Source organism: Carassius auratus, chromosome 24 (genome assembly GCF_003368295.1).
Source record: "Carassius auratus strain Wakin chromosome 24, ASM336829v1, whole genome shotgun sequence".
Lineage (NCBI taxonomy): Eukaryota > Metazoa > Chordata > Actinopteri > Cypriniformes > Cyprinidae > Carassius > Carassius auratus.
The window spans coordinates 15923722-15944017 of NC_039266.1; the positions used below are offsets into that span (position 1 = coordinate 15923722).

At 35.9% G+C, this 20296-nt stretch overlaps 2 protein-coding genes, 1 long non-coding RNA gene and 1 pseudogene across 6 annotated transcripts; 3 read left to right on the plus strand and 1 right to left on the minus strand.

Moving 5' to 3' along the window:
- Positions 1–1468: 1468 nt before the first annotated feature.
- On the plus strand, positions 1469–7853 carry LOC113042406 (protein phosphatase 1 regulatory subunit 42). 3 transcript variants are annotated; one of them, XM_026201265.1, is made up of 10 exons: positions 1469–1595; positions 1792–1906; positions 2489–2662; positions 3210–3376; positions 3521–3659; positions 4140–4256; positions 5700–5817; positions 6302–6433; positions 6800–6932; positions 7772–7853. In XM_026201265.1, exons 3-10 carry the CDS (start codon positions 2531–2533, stop codon positions 7812–7814), a joined length of 981 nt encoding a protein of 326 aa, XP_026057050.1. In that variant the 5' UTR covers positions 1469–1595; positions 1792–1906; positions 2489–2530; the 3' UTR covers positions 7815–7853. The 3 variants fall into 3 exon arrangements, with proteins under 3 accessions (XP_026057050.1, XP_026057052.1, XP_026057051.1); XM_026201267.1 differs by lacking the exon at positions 1792–1906 and adding an exon at positions 1935–2032; XM_026201266.1 differs by lacking the exon at positions 1792–1906 and adding an exon at positions 1935–2019.
- A 1504-nt stretch (positions 7854–9357) lies between these two features.
- Positions 9358–11224, plus strand: LOC113042765 (transcription factor 24-like). Of its 2 annotated transcripts, XM_026201780.1 has the most exons (3): positions 9358–9729; positions 10042–10496; positions 10727–11224. In XM_026201780.1, the coding sequence occupies exons 2-3, from the start codon at positions 10059–10061 to the stop codon at positions 10826–10828; spliced, it is 540 nt and encodes a 179-aa protein (XP_026057565.1). In that variant the 5' UTR covers positions 9358–9729; positions 10042–10058; the 3' UTR covers positions 10829–11224. The 2 variants fall into 2 exon arrangements, with proteins under 2 accessions (XP_026057565.1, XP_026057566.1); XM_026201781.1 differs by lacking the exon at positions 9358–9729 and having other exon boundaries at positions 10017–10496.
- A 709-nt stretch (positions 11225–11933) lies between these two features.
- Positions 11934–14117, plus strand: LOC113042409 (uncharacterized). The gene is made up of 4 exons (XR_003275571.1): positions 11934–12038; positions 13151–13255; positions 13451–13508; positions 13826–14117. It is a non-coding gene; the product is annotated as an uncharacterized LOC113042409 (long non-coding RNA).
- A 1432-nt stretch (positions 14118–15549) lies between these two features.
- On the minus strand, positions 15550–20157 carry LOC113042407 (minichromosome maintenance domain-containing protein 2-like; annotated as a pseudogene).
- Positions 20158–20296: the final 139 nt, after the last annotated feature.

A 20296-nucleotide genomic window follows, 5' to 3' on the forward strand; every position in this document is an offset into this window, starting at 1 on the left:
TGGGCAGTGGCTGTTGTTCACAAGGCTAATGTTTAAACTAGCCTTTGGGACCAATGACCTCAAGATATTTGGTAGCATTGATGTTTTCTTTGGACCATAATAATCTCATCAAGCATGGTAGTGAGGAGGTGAAACGTGTTCAATGCCCAGAGGAGAGTCTGAAAAGGGCAGAACTCCCCCTCTGCATCCCTAAACCAACCAAAGCAACATTTCCTTTCTGCCAAATATTCTGCATACATAAATGGAGGCAAGTCTCAGGAAGCACATTCTTCCACCAAATAAAACAATGCATGGGTCACCGCAGTGACTCAGTTCACCGAAGCCACCGCACTTCTCTAAAAATTATCTGAATTATTAGGGACAGCAGTTTGAGGTTGCAAATTTGGGGAAATGTGTGGTTCTACCAGCTGAAGTTGATAAAACATGGTTTCTGATTTCAACAGAGGGTCTCGTCTACTTTAAGCCTCAAGGGTGGCCAGAGGTTTTGGTTAAATCCTAGTTTTTCATTTCCAACAATTGTCTTTCTCTCTTCAATCCTCTAGACACTAGTTTTTTAGTGTGTAATTTAACCTCTTCATTTTATAATTTTTTAAGTTGGTGCCAATAACCTCGTGGGCAGTGTGCCGACACATAGCACCATTGTGCTTCGGGGATCCCGAGTTTGAATCCTGGCTGGCGGACCTTTCCCAATCCCGACCCCCTCTTTCTCTCTCTCCCACTTTGCTTCCTGTCTATATATTGTACTGTCCTAATAAAAGCAACAAAAAGAGAGAGAGAGAGAGATGGATTTGTTTCTTAAAAACCTGCAGCTTTCCTCAAAATGTTAACTGATGAACTGAAATCATGTGGCTTATTGTGATGTTTTTATCACCTGTTTGAAATAATTCTGAAAGCACCCATTCACTGCAGAGGATCCATATATGAGCAAGTGATGCTATTCTAAATTTCTCCAAATCTGTTCTGGTTAAGAAAAAAGCTCATCCTCATTTTGTATGACCTGATGGTAAATACACTTTTTTTGGCTGAACTCATGAATTATTTAATCTAATCCTCTATTGAATAAAATCCTTGTCATCATCACAAGAGCAAAAAAGCTGTCTCAACACAACTTCAGGCAAAAATCCACAAATTCGATGCGAGAACAAGTACATTTTTTGAAAACTTTCATTTTTGCATTAACCATAATAATAATAATAATAATAATAATAATTAAATTATACCATAGACCGGTCGTTCATTTGTGTTATTATTATTTAATTTATTTGAAACATGAATGCCTGAAAATTACTGATAACAAACACATGCGCTATCTTAAATACATTTTAACAACATCTGTAAAAACATTCTTTCAAATTTTCACACAAAAATGCGATGAATATCGTGTTTTAAAACTCACACGGCATTTAAAATAATTCAAAACGTAACTATTTCTGTTGAGAATGCGCTTCAAGTTGACCTTGCGCTCGCGTCTCGTCGCCATGGCAACATCAGCTCTCACTTCCTAAACAAAGCCGACAAGAGAAAAGACTTCAGAGCAGCAAACCACTTTGCGTTTATAGCTGACGACCGTTAATGTATAGGATTTGAGGATTAAGGTAAGAAAAAGTTTCATTTTATTTCTACTCTATCAGCTGTTCGTAAGTGCTTTTTCTGTTTGCGGTTATAATTTTAGGCCAACAGAAGCCTAATTTGCTTGTCTTTGTCTATTAGTAACAAGAGTGTAAATTTCAATATATTGTTAAATATACTGCAGTATATTATAATGACTGGCAAACTGCTGTCTCCATCCAGTTCCCTGGAGTTTAACCACAGAAAGTTATTGATTTTAAGAGGCTCTCCATGTCATCTCCCCATAGTCTACTGCTCGGAGATCAAGTGTAAAACCGACCTGCTGTCATGTGTTGATGTATGTATTCCCTTTACTTCTGTCCTAGTGTTCAATGTCTGTGGTTGACAAGACAATATAGAAAGCATTTGGAGTAAAATATCATCCAAGGTCTTTCCAAGGAGGCCTTTCTGGTAAGGTGTTATTGTAAGTCTGGATTGGTTTTTATATAATACAGCACTGCAGATGTGCAGGGTCAAGTTTACAGACAATATAAATCTCAAGATGATTGGATTGTTTTTTTTATTTTTATTGTTTTTTTATTTGCAGTTGTTCCTTTTCTTTCTTTTTTTTTGTGGGGAGAAGAGATCTCCCTTTATGCTAATCTTAGGTCACATGTCCATTTCACCTTTGGCCTTGGGTTCCCACTATTCAGAAATATGTATTTTGACAAAGGTTTAAGGGTCAATTGACTATACTGTCTCTAAAATGCATATCATCAAAGAAATAATGGTCACCTCATCAATTATACCTTATTTAAAGACATTCTTATTAAAATCTACTGAGGTCAGTGCTTTAAAATGTATTCAATTATGTTTCTATATGCATTGCTTTAGTGTTTTCTCATAAATCTTCCTCTTCCCTTGACATGCTGTTCTGCAGAAGAGAAATCTATCCTGTGAGATTTTTGCACACTCGGTCATTATGGTCCGTCTAACAGTTCATCTGATCGCAAAATCAAACAGTTTCTCAAAAGCCTGCAGAAGCGAATCTCTCCAGCAGTATCTGAAGAAGCTGACCCATCTCAACTTCTCAAACAGAAGTATAGAAGACATTGTAAGTCTTTAGTTCAAACATATTAAAATTCCATTTAATATTCAAGTTTCAATTTCAATATTACAGTACAATCAAAATAAACAAATTTATCCAGCATATATGCATTAAATTGATCAATAGTGACGGTAAAATTATATTAATCAAATAATCTTTAAAATGTATCACAGTTTCCAAAAAAAACAAAAAACAGTTTTCAACATTGATAATAATTAGAATTTGATTAAGAATGATTAATAAAGGACTTCTAATGAATAAGAATGATTTCTATAGGATCATGTGACACTGAAGGCTAGGGAAATTGCTGCTGAAAATTCAGCTTTGCGATCACAGGAATTAATTACATTTCAAAATATACAGTAGTAAACCAGAAAACTGTTATTTTAGATTGTAGTAATATTTCAAAATATTATATTTTTATTGTATTGTTTGATCAAATAAACGCAGCCTTGGTAAGCTTAAAAGACTAATTTAAAAAACTTCAAAAAAATGTATTCCAAACTTTTGAGTAGTATGTTTTCTGATTATTATTCCCCTTTTTCATTTGTAGGATGATCTATCAATGTGTAGAAACCTCACAGTCCTCTATCTATATGACAACCAAATATCACAAATCTGCAATTTGGGATTCGCCTCAAACCTTACACACTTATATATGCAAAATAACAACATCTCTTGCATAGAGAACCTCTCATCTCTCCATAAGCTCTCCAAACTGTAAGTATATGATAGTACAAGCATATTAATAAATTCTTGCTTGCATTGAAATTTGAACAGTGACGTTAATATTTTCCATTGAAAATATACATACAGCACTATTAAAAGGCCATGAATGTAACTAGTAATGTTTCTATATTTGAGTTTCTTGGGAGGTAACAGCATCACTGTGGTGGAGGGATTAGATGAGCTGAAAAGCCTGAAGGAGCTGCATGTGGAAGGTCAGAAACTACCCCGTGGAGAAAAGCTGGTCTTTGACCCCCGTTCCATTTGTAGCCTCTCTGTAAGTAGTTCATTGCTTTAACATTCACCTCAGTGAAAAGCCTTACAGAGGGTGTTTCATGGTATCTACAGTCTTCTGCACTTTATATTTAGATTGATATAGCACTATGTCCTGAGAGTTTGCTTGTCAGAATCAGATGAGAGACGTAGGATTCGTGGACCAAGATGTGTATCAAAGCAGTTCTGTGCAAAATTTGATGCGGGTAAAAGAGGTCTCTGTGGCTGCCTCCTTGTCTGACAGATCAACAGGGAGTGTTTACCGCCCTGGCTATGGGAAAACAAACCGAAAAGTTGGGAATTTTGTTTATTTTGATAATTAATGAAATTGCAAGTATAAGTGCACCCAATTTTATCCCTGCCAAGAGATTCCTAAATGCTCTCCTTTTACGAACACAGTGAAATCTTCATTGGCTCACCTGAAGTGGGACTGGTTTTAAATCTAAAGTGCATTATTAATTATATTAATATTGAATTCTTTCAGGAAACTCTGTGCATTCTGAATATCAGCAGAAATAACATTGATGAAATATGGGACTTGGCCCCTCTCCGAAAGCTGACCCATCTTTTCGCTACCGATAACCAGCTACAGGACATACTGGTAAATGTGATTTTTTTTTTTTACATAAAAAAGATACTTATAAAGAATTTTTGTTCTGTCTAGACATGACAAAGTTGTATGTTCCTATGAAGTGTGAGATGATAGAGGCAGAGCAGTGCAAAACCTAATCCTGCAAATCCTTCCAACAGTCTCCAGACTTGCACAGGGTCAGAATTATTCAACAAATCAGCGGCCTGGTCTCCAGGGACAGCTTCTGCTGACAATTTAAACAAGCACAAGTTTTCCTCCTTCCTTAGTGAACTGATTTTCCTCTGAAATACACTGAGTGCCCCTTAAAGCTTCAGTCTTGTATTAAAAACCAATTTGAGCCAAACATTTAGTGAAACTAAAGCTGAAAAGTAACCTTTTCTGGAAAAGGGATTTTCCAGCCTATTGATATCACACATTCAGTGACTAAAAGAAATGGTGAAGGAACACTTTCCGAACGCCTCTGTAGAAAAGCAGCTTGGTAACTTTGTCCAACAGCTCAAAAGACAATCTCAGCAACTGCCACCGATAATAGTGATCCATGTGTCAGAGGAAGCTTTCATGTTTAGCAGATATCTCCTTTAATTTATACAACCCCTTTGCCACTATTGATTCAGCGACGACAGCACCCAAAGGATCAATTCCTCCCTTACACAGTTTGGTCCAATTCCAGTGGAAACATTATGGATTTTTAAAATAGATTATGACAGGCAGTCAGCCGAGTGACAAATGGGTACTGCAGAGGCTGTTAGTGGCGCACGGCCAGACGGTGCAGATAGGGATCGAAGCACTGGTCAAATACAGGTTCATAACTGGCCATCATTAACCCAGTGTGGGGCTGGAAAGAGCCCAGTATTCAGCACTCCCGCGCATGGGAGGGCAATTTGGCGCTGGGCAGTTCCCAGCCAAGCCCTCAGAGTGACAGACCTGACACGATCATTTATCAAAGCCTGAGAGCGCGCGGCTCGCTGGGGTCCCGCTAGAGCTGATTGCACGCGGACTGAAAAGTGGAAGCACTTTAGTTGAGACAGGAAGGCAATGAACAATCAGAGCGTGTCCAGAGAGTATTCATATTTCCAGCCTGGATTAATGTGTCCTTAGATAAACATACACTGCAGACAACATGCTTGAGGACTACTGCCCAGGGGAACTTGTTAGTCACGCAGTCCAAGTGACAGTATTTATTAAAACAAGCTGATGTCTTGTTTATACTTTTTACCCTCTGAATTTTGTTTTTCTTCTGAAAAATTTTCTGAAAACTTTGTCTTAAATATAATGCCCTGATAATTTTTAACCATGCACATCTTCTGTTAAATCTGTGTCGCAGGATTTTTCCAGCATGCAACTACTTTTTTGGAAAGATTTGAGAAGATGATAGTCATTTACTGTGTCTACTAATTATTTTGTTTTATACTGATTAAAAGTACAATGTTATGCCTTTATTTATGCTTTCAGGAATTAGAGACCGTGTTCAGCCAGTGGCCTCAACTGCGGCTGCTGGATCTGAATAGAAATCCTGTGTCTCACAAACCTAAATACAGGGACAGATTAATAACTGCCTGCAAAATTCTAGGTGAGAAATAGCATCGCTAACTTGTGATGAGTAGGGTTGTCAAATCGATCAATCCCAATTAATTGTATCCAAAATAAAACTTTTTGTTTACATAATGTCTGTATAAATAAACACACACACATACATGCATATATATATATATATATATATATATATACAAACACACACACACAAAAGTAAACTTTTTAAACCAATTTTATTTTGGATGTGATTAATTGCTTTGACAGCCCCAATATGGAGTCATTTGACATTATTTATGAATGCCGTTTTTGGCCTTCATTATGTAATTTAATTATTATTATTCTTATAATTTATTTTATTATTTTACGTATTCATTTTATTTATAATTTTTTATAACATTTCAGTGATGTTTAGCATTTTAATTATAGTTATTTCAATAACAGTTGTTTTTGTACTGTTTATGAATTTTCTATAATTCTTAAGTGAAATTATACACAGAAACTATGTTTTTCCTGGGATTTAGAGGATCTTGATGGAAAACAAATAAATGAACTGTCTAGGCAGTTTCTAATCAAGTGGAAAGCCTCAAAAGATGCAAAGAAGAAATTAGATGATGGAGAAGACATCAAAGAACAAATCACGAATCAACTTACAAGTATGAATATTTGTTGCAATTTTATTTTCTTTACATTTTTATTCAGTTACTAACAATTATTTCCATTGATGAATTATAGACCCTCAAAATAAATGTTAAATATATTATTGAAGTATGGCTTTACATACTATGAAAAATAGTGCCCTAACATGTCACCGTTATTTAATTTACTGAATTTCTGAGCTGAGTGCACTGCAGTGTCACTTTCATTTTTTTTTCTTAATTTTCCAGTCATTTATAATATCCACAAGATTTTCTTGCTTTTAACACATTTATCCATTTTGTGGTTGTATATTATCAGTATGTGGTTAAGTAAGCCTTGTTTCAGTTTTATGACAATGTGTGAGTAACCCCTGTTTGCTGTAGCTGACTTTCGCGTGGGCCCCGAACATCCCTTTGCCCATGACCGCAGCAGCTCTCTGAGTAAGCCGTCAGAATATGGGAAGCCGGGCGTCACATTTCGGACAGATCAAGTACAAGGAGACAGCAGGGGAAGAAGGTAGGAACAATCAAAAATCTCTGTTTTATTAACAAGACTCCCTTATTCTTTACATAATCTGCGGCCAATGAAAAAAAAAATTTTAAATCAAATTTTATCAGCTATATTTGAATACATTAATAAAAATACTTTTTTTTACAAATCATCTTACATTAAAAAAAAAAAAGAAATAGATTCTGGGATAAATGCTATCAGAGAAAGGTTACATGTTAACTTCAGACATGATGGATAAATGCCTGCTACTTGTCAAGTTGTGTGAGTCTTATTTTTCGCACCCATGCAAATAAACAGCTTTCTCCTTTAGACTAGCCTGAGGTTAACCATTGTTCCGCGCTGTGTAATGTGACATAATCTACAGTTGTACTGCACAAATCATTCCCTTTTGATGTCTGATGTCCTAAACATGTTAATCCTATAGTTATCATTTCAGTTGATTTACCAGTGTGTGGCCTCTGAAATGCAGAAATGATTTGTTGATGTAACTACAATAAATATGAACTGAATGTTTCTGTACTTATAAGAGAAAACTGCACGAGCAAGGGCACTAATGTGTGAGTAATAGGAATTATAATGCTGAATGACAGTTGTTTAAAGTCCTAGTTAGCTGTTTACTATGTTATTATAGGGGTCCAGTAACAGAAGGATATTTAGTCATAATTTACAGAAGCGTGTTTTAAAGCATGTGTGCCAGCATTTTATTATGTTCTAGGCTGTTTTTATTACTATTAATACAAACTGCATAAGCATGAAAGTCAACAAATATTGTGGGGTACTTTTGTGATAATTTACAGCATTTAATTTATTTAATATAATTCATGATTGTTCTGATGTGTTCACAGGTCAAGAGGGATGTATATTCCAGTGCGGACAGGCAGACTCTGAAAATCTGAAACTACTGATTAAAAACCTTTTATCACTGTCCTTTTGGCTTTATAAATTTGACTCAAAAGTCAGTCGCTCACATACACACTTAGCTTGTCATCGGTGTGTTAGGAGTTTTCTGGAAAACGTTCAGTAAAGCTTTAATAGTTTTATCAAATGTGAATATCTGAGCAGCTTCTCCATTGTGTAAGAATACACTCTCTTGTACACTGCCTATTTTGCATTTTCATATTCTGTTTGAAATTCTGAGATTGTATATCTAAATATTTGCTTGCTTTTAATAAATTAACTTCAAGATGCTGAAAAATATCTTTAAATACCACCATGTTTTGTACATTATTCTTTAGAAGGTAAAGATATATACAATAATTTTATAGATATATACAATAATGTTGTTCATTCAATATAATACAAATAGATTTTAGATTTAATTTTTTCTGGTTACATTATAGCTAAGCGCAAAATCTCAAATTAGATTGTATGTCATTGAAAATGTCTGAAATTGCACACTGTACTACATATGTAGTTTAATTTTCTCTTTTTTAGGTTGGATTATGCTTTTAGTTATTTGGTAATTACATCATCAAACATACCTTCTGATTGGTATTTTTCTTTTCTTTTTTTAATATTTATTATATTTTTAAGTGCTTCAACAAATTAATGCTCCAATCTCACTGCATCCTGATTTAAATTAACTAAAGAACTTATCTAATTTAAAGCATGAAATTAGTTAAATAAGTGATTTAAAAAGTGTATATTATAATTGCACATTTATCATTTAGATTCAAAAGGTTTTTTTTTTTCTTTATACTGAGGATTCATTTCAACATGCACATTATAGCTACAGCAAGCTTATAAACATCATGGACACTGCGTTCTAAACTGGAATGGTATTTATATTAAATGTAAAACGGATTCTATAATAACATTTAGACATACGCGCTGAATACAGTAATTCCTGCGTATAATATACTAATATCTACACCAGGGTATAACCTCTGAAAGATGTAGAGTAATTAGACAGAGAAGCGTACTTAACCTCATTTGCTCTGGTTCATAATTATTGGCCTGGGGGCAATACTGTTACTTCATCCTTACAAAAACAATGTTTATTAAGAACAGTCTCAGATATACATGTTATGAATAATTCCATTCATTAATTCTCCCACATCTCCGTTTTGCGGAAAACAGAATGATTAATTTAGGAGTCTCACAAGAATTTCCTCAAGCATGCCAGTTGATTGCAGTGTTTAGAGTTTATTTATTGGCTTTGTCCCAGGAAATGAAGCCGATGTCTGCGGCTCAAAATTATAATATCAATATCCCTTTTAAAATGTTAAAGAAGAGTTAAGATCACCGTGCAGACGATCTGATAGAATGTGTTTGGCAGCTTAAAAATAGAATGCTTGGGTCTGACAAACCACATTCATGGTCACCAAACAAAGCCAATCAAGAAGAAATGGGTATTTATTTATTTAATAAACAATATTTCATATCAAATTCAAAAGTTGTGGTTTGCAAAGCAACTCTGGGTGGACCGAAATATACTGCCTCTGGCGTCGAAAAATGAACTGTGCCCTCCTACCGACCGATGCTAAGGGAAACACTGGAGAACGGCTCGAGTTGCCAGAGTTTTAAAGGCTTTTGATTAATTGCACCGGAGTGAAACACTTGTCAGCTTTTTGTGTTCCCCGATAAATTAGAGGCTCAGGAGACTTTACGCAGTCATTCAGGTGAGGACAGTGCGTGTGCGCGGACATATATCCGCACCTTCCGCGCGCACCACCACGACTGGTTATATATATAATTTTGCAACGAGAAAGGGACTATTATTTTAAACAGGATTTCTTTGCCGAGCTTTGGAGGTTTCATGCCTTAACGTGTGTTTTATAGGACAGCACTTTTAACAATACAGGTAAGTTTCTTTACATTTTAATAACTTCTCATTGTCTGACTATAGTTACAATGTAACCTACTTCTTAAAATGGATATATATTAAAACGTTATGTTCTCGGCTGAAATTATTTAATGAAAAACTTAAACACTGTAGGCGTCTGTTAGTCTAATATTTCTTTCTTTGACATTGAATGACTCATATACTGGCCATGATATTTTTTTTTTTTTTTTTAATCTCATGGCCAGTAACCTGTTTTTCTCGCATATTTGAATAAAAGTGCCTGTTTGGCTATTTACTAATGTGTGTTTTTTAATGTATAATTTTAACCAGGTTAAAAAGTGACTTCAATGGTTGGAAGACAGTCGATTCGTATGGATGGCACTGGTTCTGTGACAGTTATGGATGACAGTCCCGTATCAAGCCCTAACTCGAGCCCCAGTCCTGACACGCTCTCAGCGGACAGCCGGCGCGCAGAGGCCCTGTCCCGCACCAGGGTGGTCCCGTCTAGTGGCCTCTGTGGCAGAGGGAGACCCGCGGCAGCCAACGCAGCGCGCGAAAGGAGTCGCGTCCAGACGCTCAGACATGCGTTCCTCGAGCTCCAGAGAACACTGCCGTCGGTGCCACCGGACACCAAACTCTCCAAACTCGACGTCTTGATACTGGCAACCACATACATAGCGCATTTAACAAGAACATTGCAAGAAGAAGGGATGGAAGAGGACAACACAAAACAAACTGAAGCTTTGAACTCACTTAAAGGAGATGGCTACTTACATCCTGTGAAAGTAAGTCGAGTTAGCCTATATTTTAGAATTAAAGTGAACTCTGACACCGAAAATATTGTGAGATTTTATACATTTTAATTTAAAAAAACATTTGTGTTTAGTCTTAAAAGTTTTGAAAAAGAGACTTTAAGGTTAAGGTCAAGGCTTCTTGAAAATATCCACTTTTTTACGCATAGCAATTCTTTAAAACAGTTGACTAAGTGTTTCTATTTGTCGCTTTTTTCTTTTAGAAATGGCCGATGCGTTCAAGATTATATGTCGGTGCCTCTGGACAGTTCCTGGGCAACTCAAATGAAAATCAAGGGGCATCTTCATCAACATCTCAAACATAGATCGTTTGCACATAAGACTTTTTGAGGTAATGAAGAATGAAGGTTAAAGTTATTGTTTTAGTAATATTGTTGTAGTCTGTAAAATTTAACATGGTTGTTTTATGCGGCAAATTAAATAAATTCATTGAAAATATGATTATTGTGCCATGCAAACAACTGAGTGTTGTGCATATTAATATATCCTAATTATTTCCAATATGTAAATAAGATTAAAATATTAAACAATTTGTGCTCTTGGGTGTCTGCTCAGAATTCTGTTTCTGCAGTTCTGTACTTGTAACTGTCTGGAATTCGTGTGTGGGGTTGATGAGCTGTTATGCTTCAGCTGTCGGCTATGCACTTTCTGTTACAACGTTTGCACTAAATGCATGTGTGAACAACCTAACATTCGTCATGTGAAGTGGTCTGTCAGAATCGCAACAATAGCATCATCATTCCCTTTTCTCCTCCCTTTCCTCCTTCCTCTTTTCATTTGAAAAGCACATTTGGAATAGTGAATAAAATCATTCTTAAAAATTACACTGATCTCAGGTTTATTATTATTATCATCCATATTATTATCAAGATACATCCTTCACAATGAATGAAACATTATTAATATCGACGATTTTATTTTAATTATTTTTTTTATCCCTGTCTTCAACTACAGTTCTAATATATCTCTTGTGATGCAAACATTCTCATGGAAACATTTTTAAAAAATCTTTAAAGTTCTTAATCATGGAGTGCACTGAAAGTTTGTTAAAGGTATACTGAACCCTCTAAAGAGATTTAATTTATAATAAAAGAATAAAGTCTAAATTGATTATTTTTATCTATTTATTTCAATGTTTATATTACTATCTATGTTTAATCTTGAGAGAGGCAAATCTGCTTGAGAGGAAAACTATTTGGATATTATTATTAAATTACTGGGTGCATATATAAATATATATATATATATATATATATATATATATATATATATATATATATATATATATATATATATATATATATATATATATATATATATATATACGTGTCATAAACGTATGCAAGAGTTAAATCCGACTGCATTTGATCACACCGTAGACTTCAGTAATAATACCCAAGACGCATGTGCTGCTCGTAGGAAGTTCCCCTTTAAAACGCGAAGTACGCATGCGTCATGTTCTTTCTTGCCAAGCGTGGAAGGATGAGCTGGTTGCAAGTCGCAGTATAACTTGAGGTAAATTTACTTCAAATAATTATCGCTTCGATGCATTTTGACATATGTTTTTTTGGATCCTGGCTTTGCCACGTGTTTAGTCAGCACGCGCGTTACATAGAGAATAACTTATATTTCTTGCGTCGTTCCGTGGAAGCAAAATTCGTATTTTATTAGCTATAATTTGAAGCATTTCATCAATGTAGCGTTAGGCACGAATCGCTCTACATCTCATGAGTTTCCTAATGAGGATCCTTCGTGATCCTTGCAAGAACGTTACACGGTGAAAAAAAACAACAACAACAACTTATGTTATGTCTCAAGTCGCTTGTTGCCAAGTGGATCAGCCCAAATGTACTTTTACTGTCAAGTTCTCCTATTCGAAATGGGATCATTAAAAATTCATGTATGTGTGTGTATATATATATATATATTACTCCAATTTGTAGCTCAAAGTGGATGCAGACGTATTGAAACCATGTATTATGTTACTTCTGGGAGCACATAATCAATATTCTTAAGGTGACTGTTTCTACACAAATTGACATGATTTTTTCAAATCATGTTGTAATCATGACCTATCCTTAAAAGGGATTTAAGTATCCCATGAGGACTGTTATAAATCATTTTGGCAGGCGAATGTCCCAGATCTGGTGATAAATTGCTCCTTTGCCATTTGCTCTGCTGTCGGCAGGAAGGTGCTCCGGCCAGCATGGGTCCGTTGTCCCGTGTGGTCTAGCTGGTTTGGGAATGGTCTTCTATGACCTGGATTGGTTAATCAGGGCTTTGATTCACTTGGAGGTGCAGGGTCTTGGTAAAGGTCCTGACCTTGAGTTGAACTAGTACTGCCCAGGCCTTTGTGCCGCTGTGGGAGGGTCTACTCTCAAGCTGTGTTACATGTGCCTTTTGACCTCTAGTTCATCAGTCATATTTTATATACACTTCACTCAGCACTGCTTATTATTTGGAGCACAAAATCAATAGCTGAAACACAACATGGGTGATTGGTGTTCATTTTTAGATCGGTTTAAAAAAAAAATTATTCTTTTAAATTTTTTTTTTTAGATTTTACCTGCAGAGCTGAAGCTTAATTTCTAAATTAAATCTATCCTTTTTGTTGTTGAATCACAAAGGAGCCAGATGATTGCTGCAGCCAATGGAAGGGATCATGGCATTTGCCACTGGAAATGGGTGACATGAGAAGTGCAGAGTAATAAAAACGAGTAACTTTAAAATGGGTATGCATCAAAAACACTACATTTAAAGATCTTAATGTTTGCTATGATGAATGTCACATTTCTGCCGTTTACCCATCAGACCAGATTGGGTTGCTGACACTGTGAATGTCTGAAGAAACTGCAGAGTTGACTAACTAGTTCCCCAATTAAGATTTCCCCAGCATTACATTTTCCCTGCTTTTTTCATCCCACCAGGTACAAGGGTCGCCACTCAGAAAACCGTGACCTGAAAAGTGCAGATGAATTTAAAATGGTATTTTATCACTTTTCTTTAGGTATTCATTTTAATTGCTTTTTAAATGAGAATATCTAATGTTCCACCATCTAATTTCTTTAACTGCTAATTTGTGTGTTTTGGAGATGAAATGGGTGCTTCTTGCCATGATGAATCACACTTTTGCCGTTTACCCATCAGACCAGATTGGGTTGCTGACACTGTGACTATCTGAAGCTACTGCACAGTTCATTTACCAAATAAATTTTTTTTTTTTTTTCTTTTTAAACCCTTGGTGCCATTAAAAATATTTTTTCCTGCGTTTAATAACTTTGGTTTATTCCTCTACTATGCAGGTTGCATAGGTTTCCACAAAATTCAAGATCTGTCTGTGGGAGTCTTCCAGCACAAGGTCCCTCTGGTGTGAGGAGTCCAGGTCACGGAGAGCACAGGGAAATGCCGCATTGGGTGGAAAAACAAGCGCAGAGGCCCCTGCATTCCCAAGACCAACTTTTCTAATTTCCAAACTCTGGAACATGCACTCACCGAAACGGGAGCTTGATCCTAACTATAAACTAGTAATGATGTGCTGAAAGGTGAATGGGTTATGATTAACATTATTGAAATAAATTCTTATTGAAACATTTATTTTTGTATCCATTTGTTCAGGATTTAGAAAAATATGGGAGAACTAACCGTGTTTTAGGGTGACTGAACTTTCGCCCAGCAAAACTGCAATGACTACATCTTCCTCTAGAACTTGTGTTCTTTGACTGAGTTTAGCATGAGCCCTGGCCAGAACCAGAAAAAGGTCATGTGTATGAAATGGTCATATTTCTACTTGTATTGTGTGCTGCTTCATCCGCATAATCGAAGATTAATACATTTAGATAATTATTTTTAGATTTGTATGTTCATTAGCTAAATATTAAAGTTTTGGAAAAGACCAGCTCTAAATAAACTGACATCGTATGTAAATTTAATTAAAAAAAAAATAAAAAATAGTTCAGTCCTTTTGGAAACTCCGTGCTGGATTTGTAGACTTGTTATATAACTGCTCCATCTAGTGGTATAAATCAGGCATTCATATATAGCTGTGGGTATTTTGTTTTTGTAGCACTTACATCAGTTTGACAGTGACTGAAACTGGATCTCTCTGAGTCTGAACAAACCCTGTGACTGCCCATGTAATGGCTGTGGATCATCCTTTCAGCCTCTGGATAAATGTCCACCTTTAGTTGCCTTGCATGAGCCAAGAGCTGGGGGTGTGGGGGGAAACAGTACTTCAGTACTAACCACATTATGCAAATTACTCAAGATCTCTAGAAGTTTCAAACAACCAAAGAAACTGCACCCCAATTACAGTTTATCATATACTACTGGTAAAACGTTTGGAATAAAGCTTTTGTGTTTTATAAAAGTATTAAGCTAACAAAGGCGGTTTATTTGATCAAAATACAGTAAAAGCAGTATTATTGTGAAATATCATTACAGTTAAACGAGTTGTGATGATCCTTCATAAAGGAACTCAATATTAATATAAGATAAATGTTCCCTGAGCAAGAGTCAGAAAGCCTATCAGAATAATTTTAGCTGAATGAAAGAACTTTTGACTTGTATTGTGCATTATCTGACCTTTCTAGTCATGTTGTAAACTGCATGCATGCTGGATATAGGGGCTCTCCTCAAAGTATGCACTGTCATAGACAGGAGTGGATGACTGCTGCTCGTCTCTCGACACTGAACTACGAGTCCAAACGACTCTGCAACCTGAAGAGGAGACGAGCCCATTCCCTGCATTTATATAAAAATCTTAATCACTGTAAGAGATGCTACAAAACTATGACGTCTATATAGAAGCACTGACATAAAATAACACTATTTGGAGTAGCAGGAGAAATGTGGCCACTGACACAAATAAATACAATGAAGAAGTCTCCCAAAATAGATGGCATTGTCTCTGGTTCCTGTTCCCAAATACAGTAAGAGGTGGGCTCATCTGTGAAGCGTTCCTGCATTCTTTCTACATCTGATCAGTCCTGTGGAATGTACCATAAGCATATAAAATTCCCAGAATAACATTCCCATCTCATTTCCTGAGGAAAAGCTCCATTTGACTATAAATACAGTTGGATATGGACCCACCACAGAACCCAGCACCACATTATATCATCTGGCTGTCCTCTTGGAGGGGGAAGCAGATAGGGCCCAAAAATTGCACTGGAATTGGGAAGGAGAGCTGCTGGTCCATATCATCACCATATTTCTTGGCAGGAATATAAACAGATACAGTTCTGCTTTTGAGAGCTGAGAGGCAAAAGTAGATATGCTTTACTTGATTGTTAAAAATGCATCTATAATGTATTCTATCTTGTGCCTTCATTATTAAAAATAATTTAAACAACTGGCACCAGACGGAAGCATGTCCACCTTGTCTTTCTTGTATGTTATGAGATCTCCCAAAAGACAGACGCTTCCAGATGCCAGCAAAGCTAAACCTGTATAGATGTTGGCAGTACCAGCACTATGTTCATCTTTAGACAGAGATGCCAACAGATCTCCTGTCAGTATATGATGAATGCCACACGGGGCCAATGAAAGCTTATATCTCATTAACCTGTGAATAAATATGCACATAATATGCATCATATTTTGATGACTATTATCTAAAGAGACGTTCATTTGAACAACCCGCTGAGAGCAAGCACGTCCAGGTGGTAGGGAGACTCTGGATTATCTTCAGTTTGCAGCAAACTAAAAAGTAGCCCCAGTTTTAATGTGTTGTAGAGTCCAGGTGGGATCACAGAGGAACCGAATGAGTTGGCTACAATGGCAGCAAACCTCCATGGGGAACAGGCCGTGGCTGTCTGAAGGTTCTGGAAGTTGTTGCTAACCAGACAGGGGCCTGTGAAAGGCAGTCAGGAGCAAATTATTTTGACATGCTGTGCATAAGTCTGGTTGTTTTTATACCATCCAAGTCAAAACAAGGCTTTACATTTGGGGGTCCATGGTCAGACGCTGCAAGCCTCTACACTCCAGATTACATTGGGCCACTGGTGCACATGAGCCCCACAACCTGGTACAGATGGCCGATTCTCATGGAGTTGCACAGTTCATCTAATTACGTTAAGAGAAACAAAACAATGATAGTTGAGAGCAGGTCTTCACTTATTATTTGAGAAACATGTTCACCACCTACAAAACTGCCAAGAGAAACACTGCAGGCTCTTTTAAACAATGATTCCACTATGGGTTGTAGCATCTAATGAGTGTACCTTACTTTTATTAACATGTATGTTCAGTAACTGGAGTCCGGCGTATTGAATTCCAGACTAACACTAGGTCAACACAATATGCTAATACCGTCCAGAGAATCTGTGGTTTCTCCAGCTGGCTAACTGAGAAGTATTATTGAAGGAGACAGAAACCCCCAATCTAATACTGAAAGACACTGTGAGTGGATGTGTTTCGTTAGTTTATTTATTTGAGAGCTTTGCTTCATCATTATGAAAATCATGTTCATCAGGCATGACGATTCAAACTAACTGGATTATTTCCTAATGGTTAGTTAAAAAGTAAAGATTATTTGTAATACAGCGAGAAAGAAAAATGGGTAATTTAAGATGCAAAAAGCACTTACCTCTTAGAAAAAGAGTGACAGATTGATATCTTAAGGAACCAGCATCATGAACTCCCAAAACATCTGCTCTCACATGAATGAGCTCAACTAGCTGTTTATCTGTGGATTAAAAAAATATCCTGTCTTTTACTGCAATACTTAGCAAAGGATTCAGGTCAGTACATTTTAAACAAATTAAATTATTTCTGTGTAATCTGTTTCTCTTTTTTTTTTTTTTTAGAAACTGTTGGCTTTTTAAAGACCTTTTGGTAAAATCAAAAGAGCAACATTTATTTAAAATAGAAATATGTCATTTTTAACATAATAAAAATTATAACTATTGATAGTCACCTTTGATCAATGTAAGGCATCCTTGGCTTGTGGAATAAAAGTAGCCTTTGCTACTTTTGCTTTTTATGATTTTTTATGATTTTTTTAATCATTTCATGATTTAAGTTTATACTCCATATAATATTTCATTAATATGTTTTAATTAATGTTGTTGTCTCACCCCCTAAAACCCAAGACTTCACATCCTCTTTCAGTGGAGAAGAGCAGAGAAAGCAAGTCAAATCTCTCCTAAGACTCTGTGGCACCTGGTGTATGAACTCTAATATGATGAAACACTTTGGACAAATTAACAAATTTTGTAAGACAACAAATACAAAAACTCATAAAAGCCAATAAAGTTAATAACATTACCTACCTCTAAAGCAAGGGCATTTCTCTTCTGAGCAGAGAAACCTGGCTCCTTGTGTGTATTTGGTGACATGTGTCATGGCAATTACAAGACCACGGGGAAACTCAGAGAGATCCAAGCAATAGGGACAAGGTGGCAAGTGGGTTGGCTTTAAAACAACAATAACCTATACAGAAAAATTGTAACTTATGTTTTTTCTATTTTAATACACTGATGTGTATTAAAGCGAATTGCAAGTATACCCAAATATATTCTCTCTCTCACATACACATATGAATTTAATGAACCTGCTCCTCACCTGGTTTTCTTTTTCAATGTGGTCAGTAAGTGAGTGTTTTTATAGACAGATAACAAACCTGAAAAATAACCACTGCTCTCTTAGTGGTTTGTTTCAATGTAGTGATGTAAATATTTTAAGCACAATATTTAAAATAAAATACATTTCACCAACAGAAAACTGGTTGATATGTAAATGTAGCCTACTCTAAGCAATATTAGGAGAGCAGGGGCGAAAGTTAAATTTTTCAGAAAAACTTCATTTTAAAAGATAATGTTGTATACAGAGATATATTTCTGCTGTGACCAGTAACTCAGAAGTGTGGTCTAACAATACCAGGTGGTATTTTGTAGAAATGTAGAAAGACTTCAGTATAATTTCACTTTGAACATAAGTTGAACATTGTTACTTTCGACCCCATCGGTTGGGACGAAAGTAACACACAGGTGGGTCAAAAGTAACACAACAATATAAGCTAGATTTTTTTTCTGTTAGTCTTATTTTTCTTAAGTATACCTGATTGTGACCTTGTTAATAAATAACTGCAAACATATTTTGTCCTTTATCTTTGCAAAAAAATTATTAAATTACATTTTCATATTTTCATTTTAAATTTAAGTTTAAGTTTCATCAGATGTCTTAAAACCTGACTGTATTTTTTTTATTGTAAATTTCAATGTATTTTTATATAATAATAAAAAAAATCTACAGGATGCACAATATAAAAATTTAATCACATTAGCATTATAAAAAAAACTCTAAACATAATGTAACAGTAGGCCTATTTATGTTTCCATCCAGTTGTTTTTATGCATGAATTAAAAATGTGCATTAAAACATCTGGAAACACTGCAAATTCACAGGTGGAGGTGTAAAGGCTATGATATGGCTAAAACCTAAATATAAATGTGACGTATAGCAGCTGCCCAGAGAGAGATGTTCCTCTATGTCCAGAAACACCCTCTCAAAAACATCTGGATAAAACCAGACCTCTGTCTGTCTTTCTGACCCTCACGAAGACATATTCTTTTGGTATAATATGACAAAAACATTTGTAAGAAATGATGCAAGACACAGAAATTCACAATGTAGCTTGCACTGGAACAAAATAAATACTTTTTTTGACTGTAGCGGGACAAAAGTAACAACTGTTACTTTCGTCCCGACAGGAACTCCTGCCATTTAAACTCGATTTAATTTTATATAAAAATATTTTTGAAAATGCAAACTTTAGGATGTGTTAAGGCACTAAATAACCTGTAGATTGATCATTACTGTGACACATGAAACAAGAAAAACAACACGACTAATAAAAAAAAATACCGCTTCAACAATTTACTTTTTGTACTCGAAAACAGTTTTACGGACCTAACTTCCGGAAACGATGAGGAAATCGCGTGATATTTCTCAGCTCCGTCAAGGATTGCATGCTGAACATGCTGTCATAGCTGGGAATGCAAATGCAGAAAGAGGCTCGGAGAAAATCGCTTTGTTACTTTCGTCCCGTGTTACTTTCGCCCCGGTTCTCCCCTAGATTACAAATCGTGGTGTAACGGACTAATAAATTGGGTATTTGTGTATTTTTATTTGAGAAACTCACTGACTGAAAGAGTGAACCGTTCTTGACAGGGTCGTGCAGTGTTTCACAGTGTGGCGTCCAGTTCAAGCGCATCTGAGGGATTTACATCGAAACGGAATACAAGGCCTCTGCTGTCAACCCGAAAAACATTTTTCCATTTTGTTCAGTGTGTAAACAGTAATTAAGTAATCTTGTTATTTTAATTTAAATGTAATAATTAAAAGTTAAGGTAAAAACGGATGTGGTCAGTGGACCCCTGACGTGTCACGTCCCCAATAGCTCCTGTTCAATAAAGTATTTTAATCAACTACATAATTAATGATGCATCCAACTTAATAAATAAACCCTTAAAGACTTTACAGTCTTCAATGAGTTTACTTAACCCACCACTTCTGTCTAAATAAATGATTATTGCTTCTTTTAGATAATTTAACCCATCCATCTCCGAGATGCACCACTGTAGCCGGGCGAGATGCTCGCGCTAATATGCAAATGAGACCACGTAATGTGTCAACCTCGAACAAGGTGTCCAAAACCTGTGAATAAAAACTTAAATGCGGTGCACAGGTCAATGAGTTTAGTTAACCCACACACAACAAATATTTGCATATTTTATTATCTTTCTTTAAAAACAGATAACACATATACAAAT

Excerpts from the sequence above, each read along its gene's own strand:
- LOC113042406 (XM_026201265.1), top strand. The coding sequence starts at position 2,531 with ATGGTCCGTCTAACAGTTCATCTGATCGCAAAATCAAACAGTTTCTCA. Across the intron at positions 2,663-3,209 it reads ACAGAAGTATAGAAGACATT|GATGATCTATCAATGTGTAG; the intron begins GTAAGTCTTTAG and ends TTTCATTTGTAG. Across the intron at positions 3,377-3,520 it reads CTCCATAAGCTCTCCAAACT|TTTCTTGGGAGGTAACAGCA; the intron begins GTAAGTATATGA and ends TCTATATTTGAG.
- LOC113042765 (XM_026201780.1), top strand. The coding sequence starts at position 10,059 with ATGGTTGGAAGACAGTCGATTCGTATGGATGGCACTGGTTCTGTGACA. Across the intron at positions 10,497-10,726 it reads GCTACTTACATCCTGTGAAA|AAATGGCCGATGCGTTCAAG; the intron begins GTAAGTCGAGTT and ends TTTTTCTTTTAG.